We start from the raw sequence: 20,669 nt of genomic DNA, 5'->3' as shown, positions 1-20,669 counted from the left end.
AGACTCCTAAATACAGAGAACAAATAGAGGGTCTGAGGGGTTGTGGGAGGGGGGATGGGCTAAATGGGTAAGGGGCATTAAGGAACCTACTCCTGGAATCATTATTGTACTATATGCTAACTAACTTGGATGCAAATTTAAAAAAAAATAAATTTTTTAAAAATTTTTAAAAAATAAAAATGGGATTTTTTCTTTACTGAAGAAGACATATGGATGACAAATGAGCACATGAAAAGATGCTCAACATTATTAGTCACTAGAAAAGTATGCATTAAAATTGTTAGGAAGGCTAAACGTTTTGTTTTTTTTTTAATGTTTATTTTTGAGAGAGAGAGGGAGAGAGAGACAGAGAGACAGAGTGTGAGCAGGTGAGGGGCAGAGAGAGAGAGAGAGAAGACATAGGATCTGAAGCAGGCTTCAGGCTCTGAGCTATCAACACAGAGGCCAACACGGGGCTTGAACTCATGAACTGTAAGATCATAGATCATGACCTGAGACGAAGTCAGATGCCTAACCAACTGAGCCACCCAAGCACCAGGAAGGCTAAAAGTTTAAGACTGACAATACTATGTTGGCGAAGATGTAGAGAAACTGGAACTCTCTCATACACTGCTGATAAAGGTTATATTAGGCAACACTTTAGAAAATAGTATTTTCTTAAAACAGTATACACGCACTTGCTATATGATCCAGCCATTCCACTCCTAGGTATTTACCCAAGAGAAATGAAAGCATATGTCCGCACAATTACGCAAGAATGGTCATAGCAGCTTTATGTACAATAAGCAAAAATAGGAAACAACCCAAATACAATAGGTGAATGGATAACAAATTGTGGTATCCATGTAATTAAACTTACTAAACAATTAAACGTAACAAACATGTTGCATGCAATAACACGAAGCAATCTCAAAATATTTATGCTGAGTGAAAGAAGTCAGACAACAAATACAGTATGAGTCCATTTATATACAATTTAAAATTCCACTACAATATACTCTATATAAAGGACACAAAAATGCTGATTCAAAGGGGCACATGCACCCCAATATTTATAGCAACACTATCAACAATAACCAAATTATGGAAGGAGCCCAAATGTTCATGGACTGATGAATGGATAAAGAAGATATGGTATATGCATACAATGGAATCTTACTCAGCGATCAAAAAGAATGAAATCTTGCTATTTGCAACGATGTGGATGGAACGAGGATGTATTATGCTAAGTGAAATAAGTCAGTCAGAGAAAGACAAATATATGATATCACTCATTTGTGGAATTTAAGAGGAAACAGATAAAAACAGGAAGGAAAAATAAGATAAAAGGAGAGAGGGAGGCAAACCATAAGAGATTCTTAAATACAGAGATTAATGGGGCGCCTGGGTGGCGCAGTCGGTTAAGCGTCCGACTTCAGCCAGGTCACGATCTCGCGGTCCGTGAGTTCGAGTTCGAGCCCCGCGTCAGGTTCTGGGCTGATGGCTTGGAGCCTGTTTCCGATTCTGTCTCTCCCTCTCTCTCTGCCCCTCCCCCGCTCATGCTTTGTCTCTCTCTGTCCCAAAAATAAATAAACATTGAAAAAAAAATTTAAATACAGAGATTAAACCAAGGGTTGCTTGAAGGGAGGTGGGTGGGGGATATGCTAATTAGGTGACGAGCATTAAGGAGGGCACTTGTTGGGAGGAGCACTGGGTGTCACATGTAAGTGATGAATCACTGGGTTCTACTCCTGAAACCAATACTACATGGTATGTTAACTAACTTGAATTTAAAGAAATTTTTTAAAATAACAAATACATAAATATATAAATACTGTATTGTGTATAACTGTGTAATCATATACAATAGAGAATTCTAGAAAATGACAACTAACCTATAGTAGAGAAATGTCTGGCTAGTGCTTGCCTAAGGATGAAGGGGTGGGAGGGGGAGGGGAGGAAGGGATTACAAAGGCGCATGATGAGCTGTAGGGCAATGGATATCTTCATCATCCTGATTGGGGAAAATGGTTTCATGGTGAATTCATATGTCAAAACTCATCAAATTGCGCTCTTTACATACATGCAGTTTACATCATTTATATCTCAACAGAGCGTAAGAAAATGCAGTATATAGCAAGGTGATCCTATGTTTTCGTCTGTGAAACATACAAAAACGAAACAGAATGGGGTTTTGTATCTGAGGATGGCAAATTACACCCAGATATCTGACTCTTCAGTTCACCCCAATCTTTCATCCTAGGTCCCCAAGGAAATAGTAAGATAAGATTTTAAAAAGGAATCCAAAAGGGGAATCACTGAGGCTACAGCAAGAACCCATCCAATTTTCAGAGTTAATTTAGTTAACAGTACTTCCTTAATAGTTTTGTTTGATCACTAATTTTCCTCAAATCACTGGTGGCCACAACTTGGGTATCTGTAGTAGAAGGAGGAGGTGGCATCAGGCACAGAATTCCATCCTCTCTGTCTTCCTTTTGGGGTCCATCAGGGGAGTCCTCAAAGACCCTACTCTATGGCTCCTCCATGTGTGATAAGAACTGACCTGCATTGGTAGTTTAATGTCTTTATTCATAATGTACTCATATTGTACATTATGTATTCATAAATAACGTTAACAGTTACTGAAATTGAGAAGATCAAAGGAATCTAAACGCCAGGGAGACATCCAGGTGTGCAAAGGGGGAGATGCTGAGAGGATCTAGAAGGAGCAAGGAGGGAGTGGCTGGCCCGGCAGGTCTGGGGGATTCTCTTACCCTATCAGTCTCTCCTACCCCTCCTTCTTTTCCTTTCTCTTTGTTCCTTTCTCCCTCCAAAATAAGGTTTCTGAGCTCTTCCTCTTCATAGTTATCTCAGAGAATAATTGATGAGCTGTCCTCTTGCCTTTGTAGCTCGGTTTGCTCTATAGTCTTCAACAACATGCACTTTTGGGGTCCTTCTTCAGCTACTCCTCCCCCACCCCTGTGGCCCCTGCTGTCCAGAGTTCATGGAGTTTATTCACAAGTAGAACCCTAGCACTTCTTTTATACATGCTCGGCTGTTTGTTATGCAGATACTTTTTCACTTCAGTTTTTCATTTCATTTAAAAAGTAATATATCTTAAAGGCAGAGGTGAAGACCAGTGGAAATAAGTCCTCACATATATGGTCAAACGATTTATTGACAAGGGTGCCAAAACCATTCAATAGGGAAAGGACAGTCTTCAATAAATGGTGCTGAGGAAACTGGACATCCACATGCAATGGGATGAAGTTGGACCCTTATTCAACAGTATATACAAAAACTAACTCAAAATGGGTCGAAGACCTAAATATAAGAATTAAACCTATAAAATCCTTAGAGTAAAACACAGGGCTTCAGGACATGGATTTGGTGATGACTTCTCAGATATGAAACCAAAGACACAGGCAACAACATCAAAAATAGACAAATTAGACTTCATGAAAATTCAAAATTTTTGTGCATCAGAAGACACCATTAACAGAGTAAAAAGGCAACACAAAGGGTGGGAGAAAATATTTGCAAATCATCTATTTGATAAGGGATTAATACTCAGAATGTATAGAGAACTAAAACTCAACAACAAATAATCAATTCAAAAATGGACAAAAAATTTGAATAGACATTGCTCCAATGAAGATATACAAATGGCCAATAAGCATATGAAAAGATGCTCAACGTCACAAATCATTAGAGCAATGCAAATCAAAACTATGATGAGATACCACCTATACCCATTGTGTTGGCTACTCAAAAACAAAGACAAAAACAAAAACAAAACCAGAAAATGACAAGTGTTGATGAGAATGTAGAGAAACTGGAACCCTCTTGCATGGTTTTTAGGAATGTAAAATGGTGCAGCTGCTATGGAAAACAGCATGGCTGATCCTCAAAATATTAAAAATAGAATTGCCACATGATCTGGCAATCCCATATGTGGCTATCTATGCCAAAGAATTAAAAGCAGTATTTTTACCACCCATGTTCATAGCAGTATTGTTCACAATATCTAAGATGTGGAAGTAACCCAAGGTCTATCAAGATCTGGATAAATAAGGAAAATGTGGTATATTCATACAATAGAATGTTATTCCGCCTTAAAAAAAAAAAATCCTGTCACATACTACAACAAGGATGAACCTTGAGAACATGCTAAGTAGAATAAGACAGTCACAAAAGGGTAAATATTGTAGGGTTCCACTTATATGAGGTATCTAAATGCTTAGAAACAGCAGTGGTTGCCATGGGCTGAGGGGAGAGGGAATGGTGAGTTAATGTCTAATGAGTACAAAGTTGCAGTTTCACAAGATGAAAAGAGTTCTGGAGATGGATGGTGGTAATACTTGCACATTATGAATGTATTTAACAACACTTAACGTACACTTAAAAATGGTTAAGATGGTAAATTTTATGTTGTATGTTTTCTCCCACAAAAAAAAAAGAGGAAAAAAATAATATATACATGAACAAGCTAAAAATTCAATGCCAAAAAAAAATAGTTTATATAGTAAAAAAAAGGCAATTCTCCCCTGATTTACCCACATTTACCAATGATTATATACTCTTATACATGTTATATACTCATATATAACCAATGGTTATGTACTCATATACTCTTTGGAGACTCAGACATCTAACACTCTGAGCACTGTCTTGACTTTCTTTGCTTTGATTTAGCCAGTGTGCTGATGTGTTTCATATCAAATTATACAAAACTTCCTCATTATTTTTTACCGGTTGCACACTGACTCATTTTATGAATACATATCTATGGTTACATTGCATAAAGTTCCTAAATAGGCAAAACTAACCTTTGGCGTTAGAATTCAGAAAAAGTCACCTCGAAGGAGCAGCCGGGCAGCGACTGAGAGAGGCGGGTAGCTAGTCACGCTGTTTCTTAAACCCCACTATGGCTATACAAGAGTGTCCACATTGTAATAATTCATTAAAATGTGATTTCTGCACTTTCCTGTCTTCAGTGATGCTGTCTTCACTTTTACCAAATTTAATCTCACAGTTTAGTGGGAAAGGTAGCAGTAGAGGCAAATAACTATGGCTCAGTTTAGTAAGTGAATTTAGGATACCTTGCACAGTTGCAGCAGTAGACCCCAGTGGGTCTGGAGGCTGCCCAAGTGCAGACCCCAGCTGTCGCTAGCTGGATAGCCCCCGGCTAGTCACAGAAGTGTGAGGCCCCTCGGTTCCCACATCTGCAAAATGGGAATAAGAATGCAGCTATCTGATAGAGTTACTGCAAGGATTTAATATAATCTGTGTAACATAGGTGGAAGTGCTCCGCAAACACATAGCAGGTGTTCGAGTAATGTCAGAATTTTAAATTTTACACGGAAAAGGATCTTCCTCAGTGCTCAGTAAAGAAATGCTTTGGGTAAAATACTTAGGGCCGGCCTCCTCAAGGGCCACGCGTTCACGAAGTAGCATGGTCTCATGTGCTGCCGCTCGGAAACGAAGTCTTCCCGGACAGGCGACACGCAGCCCCTGGACTCTGCCCAGGTCCCCTTTAAAAGCGAGCCCTGACATCATTCCACCCCCTCCCCCTACGGCGCAGCCTACCTTAGAAGCGCCCCGGCAGTACTTCCGGGCGGCCTCAATTGGCTGGTCAGCACCCGGAGGCCCCTCCCCTTTGCCCGCAACCGGCCCCGGGCGTCCACCGTCAATCCGCCCAAGTGGGAGCGGTGATTGGCTGGGAGGCCCGCCCTCCAGCAAGCCCCGCGGGGCTGGCGTAGGCTGCGCGCGCTAGGTGGGAGGGGCGCGGCACCGGGTTTGGAGCTGCCGTCGTCTAGGTCCGCCCGCCCGCCCTCCCGCCCGCCTGTCCCTCCTGCAGGCCCCCTGCTGGGCAGGGCCGGCCCGGCCCGGCCATGGAGTCCTACGACATAATCGCCAACCAGCCCGTGGTCATCGATAACGTGAGGCCCGGCAGTCGGGGGGAGGGCGGGAGTCCCGCCCCCGGGGGTGCACGCGGCGGCGCCAGGAGTCTCCGCTAGTCCTCCGAGCGATGCCCGCCCGACACCCACTCCTGGGGCTCTCCTGTTCACCTGGCTCTGTAGCTAGGGCCATGGGGCCAGTCCCTCCACCGGCGCCGTGGAGCCCTTGCCCGAATCCTCCCCGAGCCCGGTGGGGACGTACTGGAGAGGCATGGGACCCATCTGTCTGGCTACTTGTGGTCATCGTGGGGAGTGCTGGAGTGACAGTCGAGCGGCCCAGCCAGTGCACCTGTGCCAGGCCCAGGGAGGCACCTGGACCCTTCTTGGTTGAGATGAAGGCCCCTAGTTAGGTTAGGTTAGTTCAGGACCCCAACCACTTTACCCCCTTCTCGGGCTCTGGCTGCCCCTTTTAGTGGAGGAGGAGGGAAGGCATTTGCCCTTTTGCAGAGTGCTGGACTGATCTTTCAGAGAGGGTTGGCCTGGTGACCTCTACAACAGCACTTCCCAAGGGGCTGCAATTCTAAGCAGGACCTCCAGAGTGGACAGGCCCTCTTTTCCTGAGACTGGAAAGAAGAAAAAAAAAAAAAATACTGATTAAGCTCTGCCAACCATATATCCACCATCACCTGGTTGGCCACTTGGCTACTTTGACCCTCTCCTTAAGTGCTCACTGCTCTGTGCTGAGCAGAAATTCCACAGCTAGCAGGACAGTGGAGAATTCAGGACCACTCTTTCTAGGACCCAAAGCAGTTTGGGATAATGGTTTGGAAGCTTCAGAGAAAAGTTGCCTGGCTTCCTTGTGGCCTTGTCCTTCAGCACTGGGGCTCAGCATGTTTTCAGCTGCCCTCTAAGGATTTCTGGCCTCAGAACTGTCTGATCCATGGGAAGAAAATGAAGGACGGGGGTATATGGATCTGCCTCTAGCTCGGTATCTGCCTCTGCTGTGTTAGCCTTGGAGTTTTTTATAATGACTCACTCCTCTTTCTGGGATGTGTCTCCCTCCCACATGACCCCCATGTAATCCTGAATGGCTGTCTTTTTTGGAGTACCCACGTGGGCTCCTTGAGTCATAGCAGGGGGTGTTTAATAAGGCTAGAACTAGGCTTGGGGGTTCCGTCCAGCAGGCTACAGGATAGACTAGGCCACTTCCTTTCTTGGTGGGCAAATAATTCACTTAGGCTAACCAACAAGCTTAGGAGTTCAGAGGGCAACCTGCTTGGTCCCTCTGGGTTTCCAGCCCCTCCTCTGTAACATGAAAATGCTTATTTCTGCACTGCAGACCCAGAAGGTTGTAATGGAGATCTGTGGGAAGTAGGGTTGAGAGGCTGATTCCTTCATTAGGTGGGAGGTTTCTGGATGTCCGGTTCCCTTTAAGAGCGTAAGTCCACTTTCCGTGCTGGAGCAGTGGCAGGACCAAATTCACCTGTAGTCTTTGGAGAAGACACTTGAGGGGAGGTGCCAGTTGTATACACAATGATCTTGCCGGGTGGGTCCTGTATGTGGTCCATGGCTGTTGGGGTGGGGATGACCAGGGGCTATTGAGAAAAACTACATTTAGAGGTTGCTTCTAGCCGACTTTTGGAAGTAGCTTGTGCTACTTTGGATTCCTCCTGTCTGGAGCTGGCCCTAGAGTACGCAGAGGAGCATGTACTTCATGGTTTCTCAGTCTCTGCACTGTTGACATTCTGGGCTAGATTATTCTTGGTGTGAAGGGCTGACCTGTGTATTGTAGGATGTTTAACAGCACCCCTGGCCTCTACCCACTAGATGCCAGTAGTACCTACCCCTTTCTCTCTCCTCCCCAGTCTCCAGACATTGTTAAATTGGGGGGAAGGGGTGCAAAGTCACCCCCTAGTTGTGAATCACTGGAGTACTTGTAAATGATCATGCCCTCTTGGTGGGTCTCAGACTTGCTCCCCAGGCTGCCATGATCTGGACAGCAAGCTCTACTGCAGGGCACTGCCTTCATCTGGAGGAGCACATCAGGAGCTAAACATTGTTTTTCCTTTCAGGGTTCAGGGGTGATCAAGGCTGGCTTTGCAGGAGACCAGATTCCCAAATACTGTTTCCCAAACTAGTAAGTGTTGCTCAGGCAGCAGCCCTAACCTTTTTGTTGGATTCCAGGAAGAAAACTGGCTCTCTGTCACAGCTCTTTTTGAGACCAACTCTTGCCCCCACATATAAGGGAAAACACCCTTTGTTTTGTGTTTGTGAGGCCAGTGGTGTTAAGGGCTCTGGAAGGACAAGAGAAGTGCTCTGGGCTTCCTCTTCTTTGAAGTCTGATTTTGGTCCCTCCTTGAGCCAGGGAGGGAGGAGAAGCTACCAGCATTCCCTTGGGAACAGGGTGTGGTAGCAGCAGCCAGAATGGAAGGGTGACATCTCTGGGAGAAGGACCTAACCTCAGAGGAAAAAGAGTGGGGAGTTAATGCAAAGCCACTCCTTGCTCCCAGGAAATGTTTTTTCCAGGGCTTGTTTATTTTCCAACTGGAGAAAATAATTGGTTCCATCAAGGGGAGTCTTTCCCTGAATGGAGCAAGTGGTGGCAAGGGTAAGAGGGAGGTGAAAGCATGGAAGAAACTTGGGAGTGCTCCTTCAGCCACTTGAGTGCATTGGGAAGTTTTCCTCAGTGGGAATCTTCTCAAATCCCGGAGGTTATAGAGGGATTGGCCTAAGCGGAGGCGGTAGGGCAGGGGGGATCCTGAGGCCCCCAAAGTGGCTGGCTATACTGAGAACCCCAGGCCTGGTCAGGGGCAGGGCCAGCTTGGAGCACCCAGTAGGGCTTCAGCTTTCCTTTCTGAATTCTACCTGTGTACAATTAAAAGGCAACTTGGGTCAAATTTTGGAATTGTAGCTTATCTAGTCTTCCAAGAACTGACTCTTTATTCTGGAAGCCCTGGCAGTGGGAAGGGGCAGGATCAAATGACAGAGAGGGGTGAACAAGGGAGCCATGACCCAACTTCCTGGGACCTTGGTCTGCAGACAGTGGCAGCAGCCCTGCCCTCCTGAAATCAAGAGCGTGGGCTGAGTCATTATGGCTGCTGAATCTGACCTACTGCCAGGGCTGGACCATGAAGGGCTGAGATTCCAGAGCTCTCAGCCCTGTCTGGGAGGGAGGGGTGGGAAAAAGATACCTTTTCTTCTGACCCTGAGCATACCATCCTGCCAAGGTCTGGTCTCTAGGCTTGTGTCCCTTAGGCCTGGGTTCTGGCCTTTGCCACATGGCCACCTCTGGATACTTTAGAGTAGTTACCCTTTTGACCACAGGAGTTAGACTTTGGTTTTCCTGGACATGGACTCATCCATGCCCCCTGCCCACCTTGGTGACTCTACCTGTCCTTGCAGTGTTGGGCGCCCTAAGCACATGCGAGTGATGGCTGGAGCCCTGGAGGGGGACCTCTTCATTGGACCAAAAGCAGAGGTAACACCTGTGGAGCCTGCCTTTGCCTGGGTTTGGGGCCTTCACAGTTCTGGGAGCATTGGCTGGTGATCAGAGCTGTACCTCCCAAAAGGGCATCTGTTCTCTGGGACCATCTGCCAAGCGTCTTCCTGGGCTCTCAAGGCTCCATCTTGGAAGTACTATGAAATGGCACGATGGTTTCTGTATGGGGGAACAGACTACTTAACGCCCTATTTTGTGGAAGTAATTTGGAAGCTATAGAGGAAAGAATTGATTAAAAAGTGACTTACCTGGCTGGCTCAGTCAGTAGAGCATCTGACTCTTGATCTCAGAATCATGAGTTTGAGCCCCGTGTTAGGCATGGAACCTGCTTAAAAAGAAAAGTGATCTAAGAGTCTGGATCACTCAGATTTGATGACTGATAGAAACAAGAACTGTGGGATCACCTCTTACTCTCCATCTGGGGTGACTTGTCTAAGTACTGCATGGCCAGTTGAGGCCCCAACAGGAGGAAGCAAGTGTAGTTTAGGAGTTTAGGCACTGGAGAACATGGTTGGGGGGGTAGGGGTGTGCCTTAGCCAAGAGTACAGATAAAGGGCTCTCAGGAGATGGGGTCAGAAGGAGCCATGCCTACGGACGAGAGAGGTCAGGTGGTGTTTGGTGAGAAGGGGCACGTTTGGTAGGAAGGGAGGACACTGAAGGGCAGGTCTGTGCGGAAGATGTGAGCAGTGGCTCCAGAGCTGGGAGGAACGGTAGGCAACAGGCAACCACAGGACAGGACAGCATGGGATTGGCCATGAGGCAGCTCCTGGTGGTGGGGAAGGAAGCTGGGCAGTGTGTGAGGAGAGAAGAGGAGAGAACATGTTGGCAGTGAGTAGAGAAGCCCAAGAAGCACAGCCAGGGGAGGAAGGTGAGGACTAGGATGGGAGGGAGCATATCACCACCCTCTCTCTCCCCTGCCCATTGAAGCTGGCTGGACTCTGAGGGCCTGAGAAGCTGCTGCTGGACAAATGAGCCTGTACTGGGTTTAGGACCCCACCACTGGGCATGAGGACACCCAGTCAGCAGTAGTGGTTCTCTTCAGGGCAGACGAAAGGGCAGCTTCCAGGAAAGCAGAAAGCAGTTGCTGGAGAGCAGCCTGGTGCTCCAGCTGGCCTTCCCACCCTCCTCCGCAGGAGCACCGGGGGCTGCTGGCCATCCGCTACCCCATGGAGCACGGCGTGGTGCGAGACTGGAACGACATGGAGCGCATCTGGCAGTACGTCTACTCCAAGGATCAGCTGCAGACTTTCTCCGAGGAGGTGTGGCAGCCAGCCCCTCCCACCAGGCTCCACATTTTCTCACCTGTGCCCTCTCACTGCTCTGTTTCCTTTCTGGTTGGGTTTCTACGCTTCCTCTGCATGTTATTAGGGCCTGTTGCCACTTCATTTTGTGTATGTGGGTACACAGAGTCACTGGCTGCCAAGTCGAGTTTTCCGGAGGGAGCTGGATCTTTGGAAGAATAACTGATGGCAGATAATGGGATAGTGCTCTTGGGAAGGATAGCAGGCTACAGCTGCATGTGCTCATGGGAGGGTGTTTGGCTCTCTAAAAGATCCTTTTAGAGCCTAGCATGTTGTCTTTGCTCATGCCTAAACCCTGCCATCTCTTGTAGCATCCTGTTCTCCTAACGGAGGCTCCACTGAACCCGAGTAAGAACCGGGAGAAGGCAGCAGAGGTGTTCTTTGAGACCTTCAACGTGCCAGCCCTGTTTATCTCCATGCAGGCTGTGCTCAGCCTGTGAGTGCTCCCTAAGCCCTAGGGTCCCCTGAGTCCCCATCCTCCCTGTGGCCATCCTCCTGCTCATGTCTGACTTCCCTGTAGAAACAGCCCCATGGTAACTGTTCCTTTAGGGAGTTCCTCATGTCCCTTTTTCAGACCAGATAATGCAAATGTCCCAGGGTCCCTTCCAGGGGTGAGGAGGTTCCCATGCCTCAGTGGCTGAGGTGAAGGGATGCTGACCTGGTGACAGGTATGCAACAGGACGCACGACGGGAGTGGTTTTAGACTCAGGGGACGGGGTCACTCATGCTGTCCCCATCTACGAGGGCTTTGCCATGCCGCACTCCATCATGCGGGTGGACATTGCTGGTCGTGATGTCTCTCGCTATCTCCGGCTACTGCTGCGCAAGGAAGGAGTTGACTTTCACACCTCAGCTGAGTTTGAGGTTGTCCGGACCATCAAAGAGGTGACAGAGGGCAGGAGGGTGAAGAGGCAGGCTGGGTGGGGCAATGGGCAGTGGTGGCACCAAGGTGTGAGGTTGAGCCCTGGGTGTGGGTTTCCCGGTTGCAGCCTTCTGAGCGTTGTCCCCTGCCCACCGCAGCGAGCCTGTTACCTCTCCATCAACCCTCAGAAGGATGAGGCTCTGGAGACAGAGAAGGTGCAGTACACCTTGCCAGATGGCAGCATGCTCGATGTAAGTTGCCAGGTCTGGCCCTGGGTGGCAGTGGTGATGCTGGCATCTGGAGGAAGAAGGGGCCTGTCCCCCTCAATCTTGTGTTCCAAAGGTGGGGCCAGCGCGGTTCCGGGCCCCTGAGCTGCTGTTCCAGCCAGACCTGGTAGGTGATGAGAGTGAGGGGCTCCATGAAGTGCTAGCCTTTGCCATTCACAAGTCTGACATGGACCTTCGCCGGACACTGTTCGCCAACATCGTGCTTTCGGGTGGCTCCACACTTTTCAAAGGTACCACCATTTGGGAGCTGGTGATTAAGACTTAAACTGCACCCCACTCCCTAGAACCTGGGATGTGGCCCATTTTCTGTTGGCTTTTTGGTGCTCAGTTAGCATTTATTTATTTATTTGTTTGTTTATTTTAATGTTTGTTTTTGAGGGGGGTGGGGCAGGGAGAGAGGGAAACACAGAATCCGAAGCAGGCTCCAGGCTCTGAGCTGTTAGCACAGAGCCCGATTTGGGGCTCAAACCCGCAAACCATGAGATCATGACCTGAGCCAAAGTCAGATGCTTAACCGACTGAGCCACCCAGATGCCCCAAGCATTTATTTTTTTAAGAGAAAGATTTAAAGTTAACTTTTATTTACTTTGTAAATAGGTGCTAAGTTTGCATAAGATCTAAAATGTGTTCGATGAAGTCTCCCTTTTCACACTGTCTTGGTCACCCTGTTCCGTCCCCTGGGAGTTACTAGTTTCTCAACTATGTGCTCAGCAGCACTGTGCATATGTAAGCAAATGTTCATTTCCCCTTGCTCCCGCTTTTATACCCATCACAACATGCTCTACAAGTTGTGCACCATGTATTTTTCATGTAGCCCCCTATCTGGAAGATCTTTCCCTGTCCATGTGAGTTCTCTCATATGGCCATGTGATAGATCATTGAATGGATGTGCCATTTACCCGTTGACCTGCTGGTGGCCTGTGAGTTCGTTGCAGTCATTTCTAATCACAGAGGTGCTACACCCGATTACCTCATATGCTGTCATTTCATGTAATAAGAATATCCCTAAAGGAGAAGTCCTAGGAGAATTGCTGAGTCAGAGGGTGGGCATATGTACTTGTTATCTAGTAGATACTGCCTAACTCCCCCCACCCCCGAGTGCCACTTATGCCCCCACCAGTTACAGAGGAGAGTCCCCCGGCACCCTCCCAATACTGTGTGTGATCTTTGCCTCTGTGATAGGTAGAAATAGTAGACATTTTCTCCTGATTTGTCATTTGCCTTTGACTTTGCTTTGGGTAGATTTGGGCTGCTGGAGTGTTGGGTGAGGAAGAGCATAAGAGCTCAGCAGCCAGGCCGAGCTATGTGACTTAGGGTTCCCTCTCATGCTACCTCTCTGAGGAAGCTGGGCCCACCTTAGGCATGGTGCTGACTCTTTTCTTCCTTGGGGTGACTCACCCCCATCCTTGATCCTGGAAAGAACCACCGAAAGAGGGGCGACAGCAGCTGGGGCCGCCAGAGGTTGGAGATGGAGGTGCTAGTGGTAAGGGGGTTCAGATGTGGACTCTGGGCTCAGCCAGCCTTGTGTTCACAGGCTTCGGTGACCGATTGCTAAGTGAAGTGAAGAAGCTTGCCCCAAAGGATGTCAAAATCAAGGTGAGGTTTCAGGGAACCCCATGGGGCATGGGGATACTGGGCAACCTTGACTGGGCGAGGAAAGGTCAAATGCCACCTCCAGACACCCTCTCCCAGCTGTACCCAGCCTCCTCCCTTGCCCTGTTCGGCTGCTCCCACTACTCCCAGCTGATGCACTTGCTATCTGGCCTTGGGCCCTGGGGGAAAGGCTCCCAGGGCTGAGGTGGGGGACGGGCAGTTACATTACTGCTTGTTCCCTCTAGATCTCGGCCCCTCAGGAACGGCTGTACTCCACATGGATCGGGTGAGGCGGGGTTCACGGGGAGGGCTCTGGGAGGAGACCATTGGCCCAGGCCAGGTGGAGGTGGATGGAATTCCCTCCCAGGTACAGGAAATGGAGCTCTGAGTGCCCACAAGAGGCCGATGGCCCAGCCTTTAGGTCCACAAGAGTCTATCCCTCCCTCTTCACAGTGGCTCCATCTTGGCCTCGCTGGACACTTTTAAGAAGATGTGGGTGTCCAAAAAGGAGTATGAAGAGGATGGCTCCCGTGCTATTCATCGTAAAACCTTCTAGTGCCCAAGGAGGTGTAGCATGTTGGGAGAGTAGGAGGAAAGGCGAGTCAGAGCCCTTAACCCTTTCTGGTCTGGGCTCACATCCTAGGCCTAGGGTCCCCTGCATGCCCTGAACCCTGGGCAGGTGGGGCAGCTGCGCTTCCCTGCAGCCCTCCCCCTGCAGCCCTCCCCTGCACACACACGCACACACGCACGCACTCACACATACATGGTAACATTTAGCTGCATGGATGGGAGTCAGGAGCTGGAATGAATATAAAAGTTGAGAAGCCCAGCTTTGGATTGTTCCAAGGGTCCCCCTTGGCAGGGCCTTGCTCTGACCCTCAGGCTGTATCCCTGAGCTCCAAGGCCAGATACCGAACACCCCATTTCCTTTGACAGGATCCCTCCCTGAGCCAGAGTGCCTGGATGCCTGTGTACCTAGCCTTGGGGAGTGGGGTGGGGGAGGGGTGGCCAGCAGCTCCGGCTGGTGCATCCCTGCTTCTCATGCCACATTTAGGCATCCCTTATCCTATCACATTCAGTCCTCCTGTCTTCCTGGGTGGATGCCTTGGTGTAGGCTGAGGACTGGGCAGTCTTCCATCCATCCCCAGCCAAGGGGTCTGGCCCAGGATCAGACCCTTCGGAGCCAGGGCAGAGGATCATGGGGTTCGGGCGGCCACAGTTTATTGGTGGTCTCCCTTCAAAGCACTTCATTGACACTTCATTGACCATCTCCTTTACCTTAGTACCTGGATGGGAAAGGGTTAATGGTCTTCATTTGTTGAGAGGAAGCCACTTAATCAGGAGTCAGACCTAGAGGGAGTGAGGGGGCACATTTCCTTTTCCCATCTCTCCCATGAAAGAGGTTTTCATTGACCCTGTGGCCAGGACCCCCCACCTCCCTCTCCCAGATATGTATAATAATTTAACACAGTTGCCTGAAAATTTTTTTGTAAATCATTATAGTAATAATTATGGAAAGGCCTAGTGCGTGTCTGTTTTCTTGTGGTTCTTTGTGTTGTTCGTTTATCTGTGTCTGGGGACTTTGAGAGAAAGGACCATCAAGAAGGCATCAGGCATTGGCTCTAGCTCAGAAGCCTGAGGGTTTCAGTGGTTGGCGGGGCAACGTGGCATGCGAGGCCCCAGGAGGCCGGGCTCTCAACCTGGTTATAGAATTCCCCAACCTCATTACCCACTTGCCACAATCCACCCAGAGAAGCAGAGAACTTGGAAGCAGAGCACAAGGCTGCCTTCCTCAGCCTTATTCCTGGATAAGACTCATGGCAGGTGGGGCTGGTGCTCAGTGTGTCTACGCCCTGCCCATTCTGTTTGGGCACCTCTGCTGGTCAGCTCAGATATGGCTGAGGCTGACAGACCCAACAGTGATGCAGGCTCAGGGCAGGCCTCCTGGAAAGAGAGTGTTCGGGGAGGTGAAGAAGGCTGTGTTGATAATCTGAGCTCTGAAGGAAAAAGCTGAGGAAAAAGGGGGGTACAGTGAGGAATGAGAGTTCAGAGACTGTCTGCCCTTTCCTTCCTTCATCAGGGATCTGAACACCTGCAGTATGTCCAGGAGGGTGCCACAGGTTTGGGGCCATGTCTTTGCCCCCACAACCATATGGGTCAGGGGAAGATGATTAACTGGCCGTTTTGGTAGCATTGTGGGGGCCAGAAAGAAGGGCATCGAATCCAGCAGGTGGGGTAGGCTGACTTGCATGGGTTCAGGAGGGGTCAGCCAGGTAGGGGAGGGTGTCCCAGGTTGAAGTAAGAGCTCAAAGGGATGCCTGAAACCAGTGTGGCTTGAGACCCGAGGTCCTGGACCCCAGTGATGCCCAGTCAGCAGGGAAGAGTAAGTGGCCTCCTCTGGCTATAATGCAAGAAAACCAAAAAGGGAGGTTGGGGCCATCATGTGGAAGGCCTTGAGAGGGTTTTTAGCTGTGTCCTGGTGATGGACAGCCAGCGACGGAAGGATGGTTGTCATAGCCATGTGTTGAAGGCATTTGGAGTTTGTGGGGCTGAGAGAGGGCTGAGAGCTGAGGAGATCAGGTAAGAGGGGAGAGCTGACTGAGGCCTATCTTCACAGGGAGTTTCATAAGGCTTTGTGGTCACAGAGTAGTTAAGCCTGTACCTGCCCTCAAAGGAGAAATAATTCATGAAGAATCCTTTGTTTGGGGTTGTGTTCGTGGTACCTCTTTCTCCAAACTACACAGGTTTAGAGCGTTATTACTTTACTCCTCTCTTTTCCGTACCTCTTCCGCGTTCTGTCAATTACCACATTCTGTTGGTTCTTTTGTAGTGCCTTCCTACCTGCTATTCCTTTACTATGATGGTCTCCACCACCCTATCGCATAGCAGTAGCTTCATTCTCCTCTGTACCCAGTCTATTTGCTCTTGGATCTCAGGCCCTGTACCCTTGGTTCTGCCACTTCCTAGTCCAAAATGTCAGGCAGTTCTCCACTGCCTAGTGGAATGAAACCAAACTGATATGTCTCTGGCAAAATCCCCTTCATGAACCACATGTTGCATTAAATTCAGGCCCTTTGGGATCTGTTTCTTTCCTCTTTTAGGTTCATATATCATCATGCCCTGTTCTGCCCTCCAGCTTCCACTCTCTGCTGGGAATGACTTTCCCTCATGTCTGTCCAAATCCCATCCTCTAAGGCCAAGCATAATGTAACATCTTCCCCACTCCATCTTCCAGCAGGGATGGTGTGGTTACAGAGCTCTGGCCAAGTCAGGTTTTCCATTGTCAGAGAAAAGCTACAGGCAAAAAGGTGGTAAGGCTAGAATGAACTTTGTGGTGTTGGACTGGAGGTTTGGATTCTTGGTTTTTAATATACATACCGATAGATGCTGAAATAAATAGGCATCAGTGTGTGAATGCTAGGGTTAGAATATATGCATTTTCCAGCCCTGTCTGCTTGGAGGCCTTGGCCACAGTGACACCCCAGTAGCAGCAAGCACTTATAGGGTCCAGATTAGGGCTTCTGAATACCACTCTCTAATAAAAGGAACCAGAGCTCCCTGGAGGAATTCCAGATCTAGGGCAGAGAGTATAAAATGAGCCTGGAATATCTTGTGGTACCATAAAATAAGGAAGTGCTCCGGGGTGCCTGGATGGCTCAGTCAGGTAAGCTTCCGACTTCAGCTCAGGTCATGATCTCACAGTTCCTGGGTTCGAGCTCCGCATCGGGCTCTATGCTGACAGCTCAGAGCCTGGAGCCTGCTTCAGGTTCTGTGCTTCCCTCTCTCTGCCCCTACCTTGCTCGTGCTCTCTCGCTCTCAAAAATAAATAAACATTAAAGAAAAAAATGTTTTTTAAAGGTGAGGAAGTGCTCCAAAAACAAAGGGGGCTTATTGTCTTAAGGACACAGAAATCAACTTGAAAAGAGCACCCAGTAATCAAATCTGTGATGGATTATAAACCATCCATACAATAAAATATCAGAGTCCACTCTGATATTAATAATTGAATAGATGTATACATGGAGAAGAAGGGACAGTTCTTCCTTACAGTAGTTCAATTCATATAGAAGGAATACTGGAAAATGGAAATCACCATAGGCAAACCACAGTACCAATTGCTGTCTGTAAAAATAGATGCAAAAATTAGTAGAAGGGGTGTCTGGGTAGCTCAGTTGGTTAAGTGCTGGACTTCAGCTCAGGTCATAGTCTCATGGTTCATGGGTTCGATCCCTGGGTTGGGCTCTGTGCTGACAGCTCAGAGCCTGGAGCCTGCTTCAGATTGTGTCTCCCTCTCTCTGACCCTCCTCCACTTGCTCTCTCTCTCTCTCTCTCTCTCTCTCTCTTTTTCTCAAAAATAAACATTAAAAAATTTTTAAAAATTAGTGAGCAAAAGGACATTTGCATTGCTTCAAAGTTATCTCCCCCCACCCAAGATAACTAGTAATTACAAAAGGAAAAATAACAACTTTATAATGGAGAAACCTAGTAGATACCACCTTAAACCAATGATCAAATTTGTATCCCCGGTATTTAGTCATTGTCTCATTTTTAAATTTATTTTTTAATGCTTATTTATTTTTGAGAGAGAGAGAGAGAGAGAGAGAGAGAGAGACCACAAGCAGTGGAGGGGCAGAGAGAGGAGGAGACACAATCCGAAGCAGGCTCCAGGCTGAGCTGTCAGCACAGTGCCCAACACGGGGCTCAAACTCACAAGCCATGAGATCATGACCTAAGCTGAAGTCGTATGCTTAACTGACTGAGCCATCCAGATGCCCCTTTTTGTTAAACTAAAAAAATTTTTTTATGTTTATTTTTGAGAGAGAGAGACAGCATGTGAGCAGCGGAAGGGCAGAGAGAGAGGTAGACACAGAATCTGAAGTAGCCTTCAGGCTAGATGCAGGGCTGGAACCCACAATCGACAAGATTATGACCTGAACCGAAATCAGATGCTTAACCGACTGAGCCACCCAGGTGCCCCTAGTCACTGTGTCTTGATATAATGCACCAAGGGTGCAGTGTCACATTTGGTATTCCCACATAACCTCAATCTAGCCAGGAACACAGGCAAACCCAAACTGAGGGCATTCTACAAATTAATGGACCAGTTCCCTTGTTCAAAAGTGACAGGTTATGAAAGACAGGAACTGTCAAAGATTGAAGGAAGACTGAGGTATGACAGCAAAATGCAATGTGAGGTCCTGGATTGGACAAGGACCTTTCTGGGAAAGCAGGCAAAATTAGTAAATAGCACTGTATCAGTGCGAATTTCCTGGTTTTAGTCATCATGCTATGTTAACATTAGGGGAAAGTGGGTGAAGGGTAAATAGGAACTCTGTGCAATCTCTCTGTAAATCTAAAATTACTTCAAAAGGGCAGGGAAAGAGCTCAGGCTCAAGCTAAGTGTTCTGGACTCAATTCTGCCACCACGACTAGCTAGCTAAGTAATCCTCTTCCTAGGGTTCGCTATCTCTAATATGGGGGTGATAATAATAGTACCTACCTCATGAGTTTATAAACAGCCTGGAAGGTGAGCCTGGAACATTTTGTGCCAGAAAATAAAAGAAGTGCTCAAAAAATGACAGGATATGTCAAAAGGCCACAGGAGCCAACTTGAAGAAGTTCCTACCAGCCAAATGTGGAATGAATGAAACATCAGAAGCTAAACAATAGTTATGAATTATAATCCACTGAATATAATAAAGCTGATATAAATTAACCAAAGTTTTGGTGAGGAGCAAGTTATTGACATCTCCAAGTATTACTCCATAAGATACTTATTAAAAATTAAGGAGCAATTGCACAGTGGAGAAGTCTGGCAGACACTAGGCGACCAAAGTAAACCCTGTCAGCAGTGGGACAAGGTGACATCATATGCCTAGCAAGAGTGCAGCATCACCTCTGCAGTGCTTGTACCCAAGACACAGAACCTGAATCCAATCGTGGGGAAACATCAGACCGACCTGAGTTGTTGGTGTAATTTTCAGAAGTGTCAAGGTCACAAGAGTTAGGGAGAGGCAGGAACCGTTCCAGAGGGGAGGAGATTAAAGGGACAGGACAACTAAAGGCAACACGTGATTCTGAACTGGATCTATAAAGGACATTTATAGGCACATTTAGCAAACCCTGAATAGGGTCTAAAGATTAAATGGTAAAAATGTACAAATCGTAATTTCCTGATTTTGATGGTCATATTATAGGTGTATAAAAGAACGTCTTTGGGGCACCTTGGTTTCAACTCAGGTCGTGATCTCACGAGTTTGAGTTCGAGCCCTGCATCAGGCTCTGCACTGACAGCCCCTCTCTCTGCCCCTTCCTTGCTCACACACTCAAAATAAATAAATAAACTTTAAAAAGAATAACAAAATAAATAATAATGTCTTTTTAAAAAAATACACACTGAAGTATAATGGGGCATCAGATCAGCAACTTACACTCAAATCATTCCAGGAAACAAGTTCTTTATTCTGTATTTGCAGATTAATACCATCGGAGTGAGGCTTATATTCTTTCCTAGTGAAGGGAGATGGGATCTAATTTCTAAGCTGCTAAATAGCCAGAGGTTTAGATGGAGCCCACTTCTACCTAAAAGCAAAGGTTTGGTACTCCTAGCAGGGGATGTTCTATTTCCTATCTGCCACTAGAGCTCCCAGTTACCAAGAGGCAAGGAAAAGAGTTGCTCACAGTTACGTGGTTAGCCCAAAGCAGAGGTTCTCTGCCTCGACTACACACTGGAATTACCTGGGGAACTTTAAAGTTCTGTAGACTGCATCACACTCCCAGACGTGCTCTGCTTGAATGGTCTGGGTATGATCTGGGCATTGGGAGTTGTAAAAGTTCCCCAGGTGATTCTAATGTGTGGCTAACTTTGAGACCCAATAACTCCAGGCAGTAGTTGAGTTTTCTGATCTATTGCTGCCATAATAAAATTATCACACACTTAATGGCTTAAAGCAACACAAACATCTTACAGTTCCATAGAAGTCTGACATGGGTCACTGGACTGAAACCCAGGGGTCAACAGAGCTGCATTTCTTTCTGCAGACTAGGGGAGAAGCATTTTCTTGCCTTTCTCAGCTTCTATAGGCTGCGCTCCTTGCCCTGTAGCCCCCTTCTTCCATCTTCAGACCAACAGTACTGCATCTCTCTGACCATCCCCCCATAGTCACATCTCCCTCAGACTCCATTCTGCTGCCCTTGATTGTTGGGCCCACCTGGATAATTTAGAGTACTCTATTTTAAGGTCAGATA

The 20,669-nt window shown here is 47.6% G+C and overlaps 1 protein-coding gene across 1 annotated transcript; it reads left to right on the top strand.

The window, feature by feature from the left end:
- The first annotated feature begins 5,873 nt into the window (after positions 1–5,873).
- Positions 5,874–14,946, top strand: ACTR1B (actin related protein 1B). Its single transcript, XM_040453959.1, has 11 exons — positions 5,874–5,921; positions 7,952–8,016; positions 9,282–9,357; positions 10,512–10,637; positions 10,991–11,115; positions 11,348–11,564; positions 11,700–11,792; positions 11,884–12,058; positions 13,363–13,424; positions 13,667–13,707; positions 13,875–14,946. Exons 1-11 carry the CDS (start codon positions 5,874–5,876, stop codon positions 13,975–13,977), a joined length of 1,131 nt encoding a protein of 376 aa, XP_040309893.1. The 3' UTR covers positions 13,978–14,946.
- Positions 14,947–20,669: the final 5,723 nt, after the last annotated feature.

This window comes from Herpailurus yagouaroundi, unplaced genomic scaffold (genome assembly GCF_014898765.1).
Source record: "Herpailurus yagouaroundi ecotype Mexico unplaced genomic scaffold, PumYag 210, whole genome shotgun sequence".
Lineage (NCBI taxonomy): Eukaryota > Metazoa > Chordata > Mammalia > Carnivora > Felidae > Herpailurus > Herpailurus yagouaroundi.
Note: the sequence above shows the minus strand (reverse complement) of the source record. Positions and strands in the feature narration are given on the sequence as shown.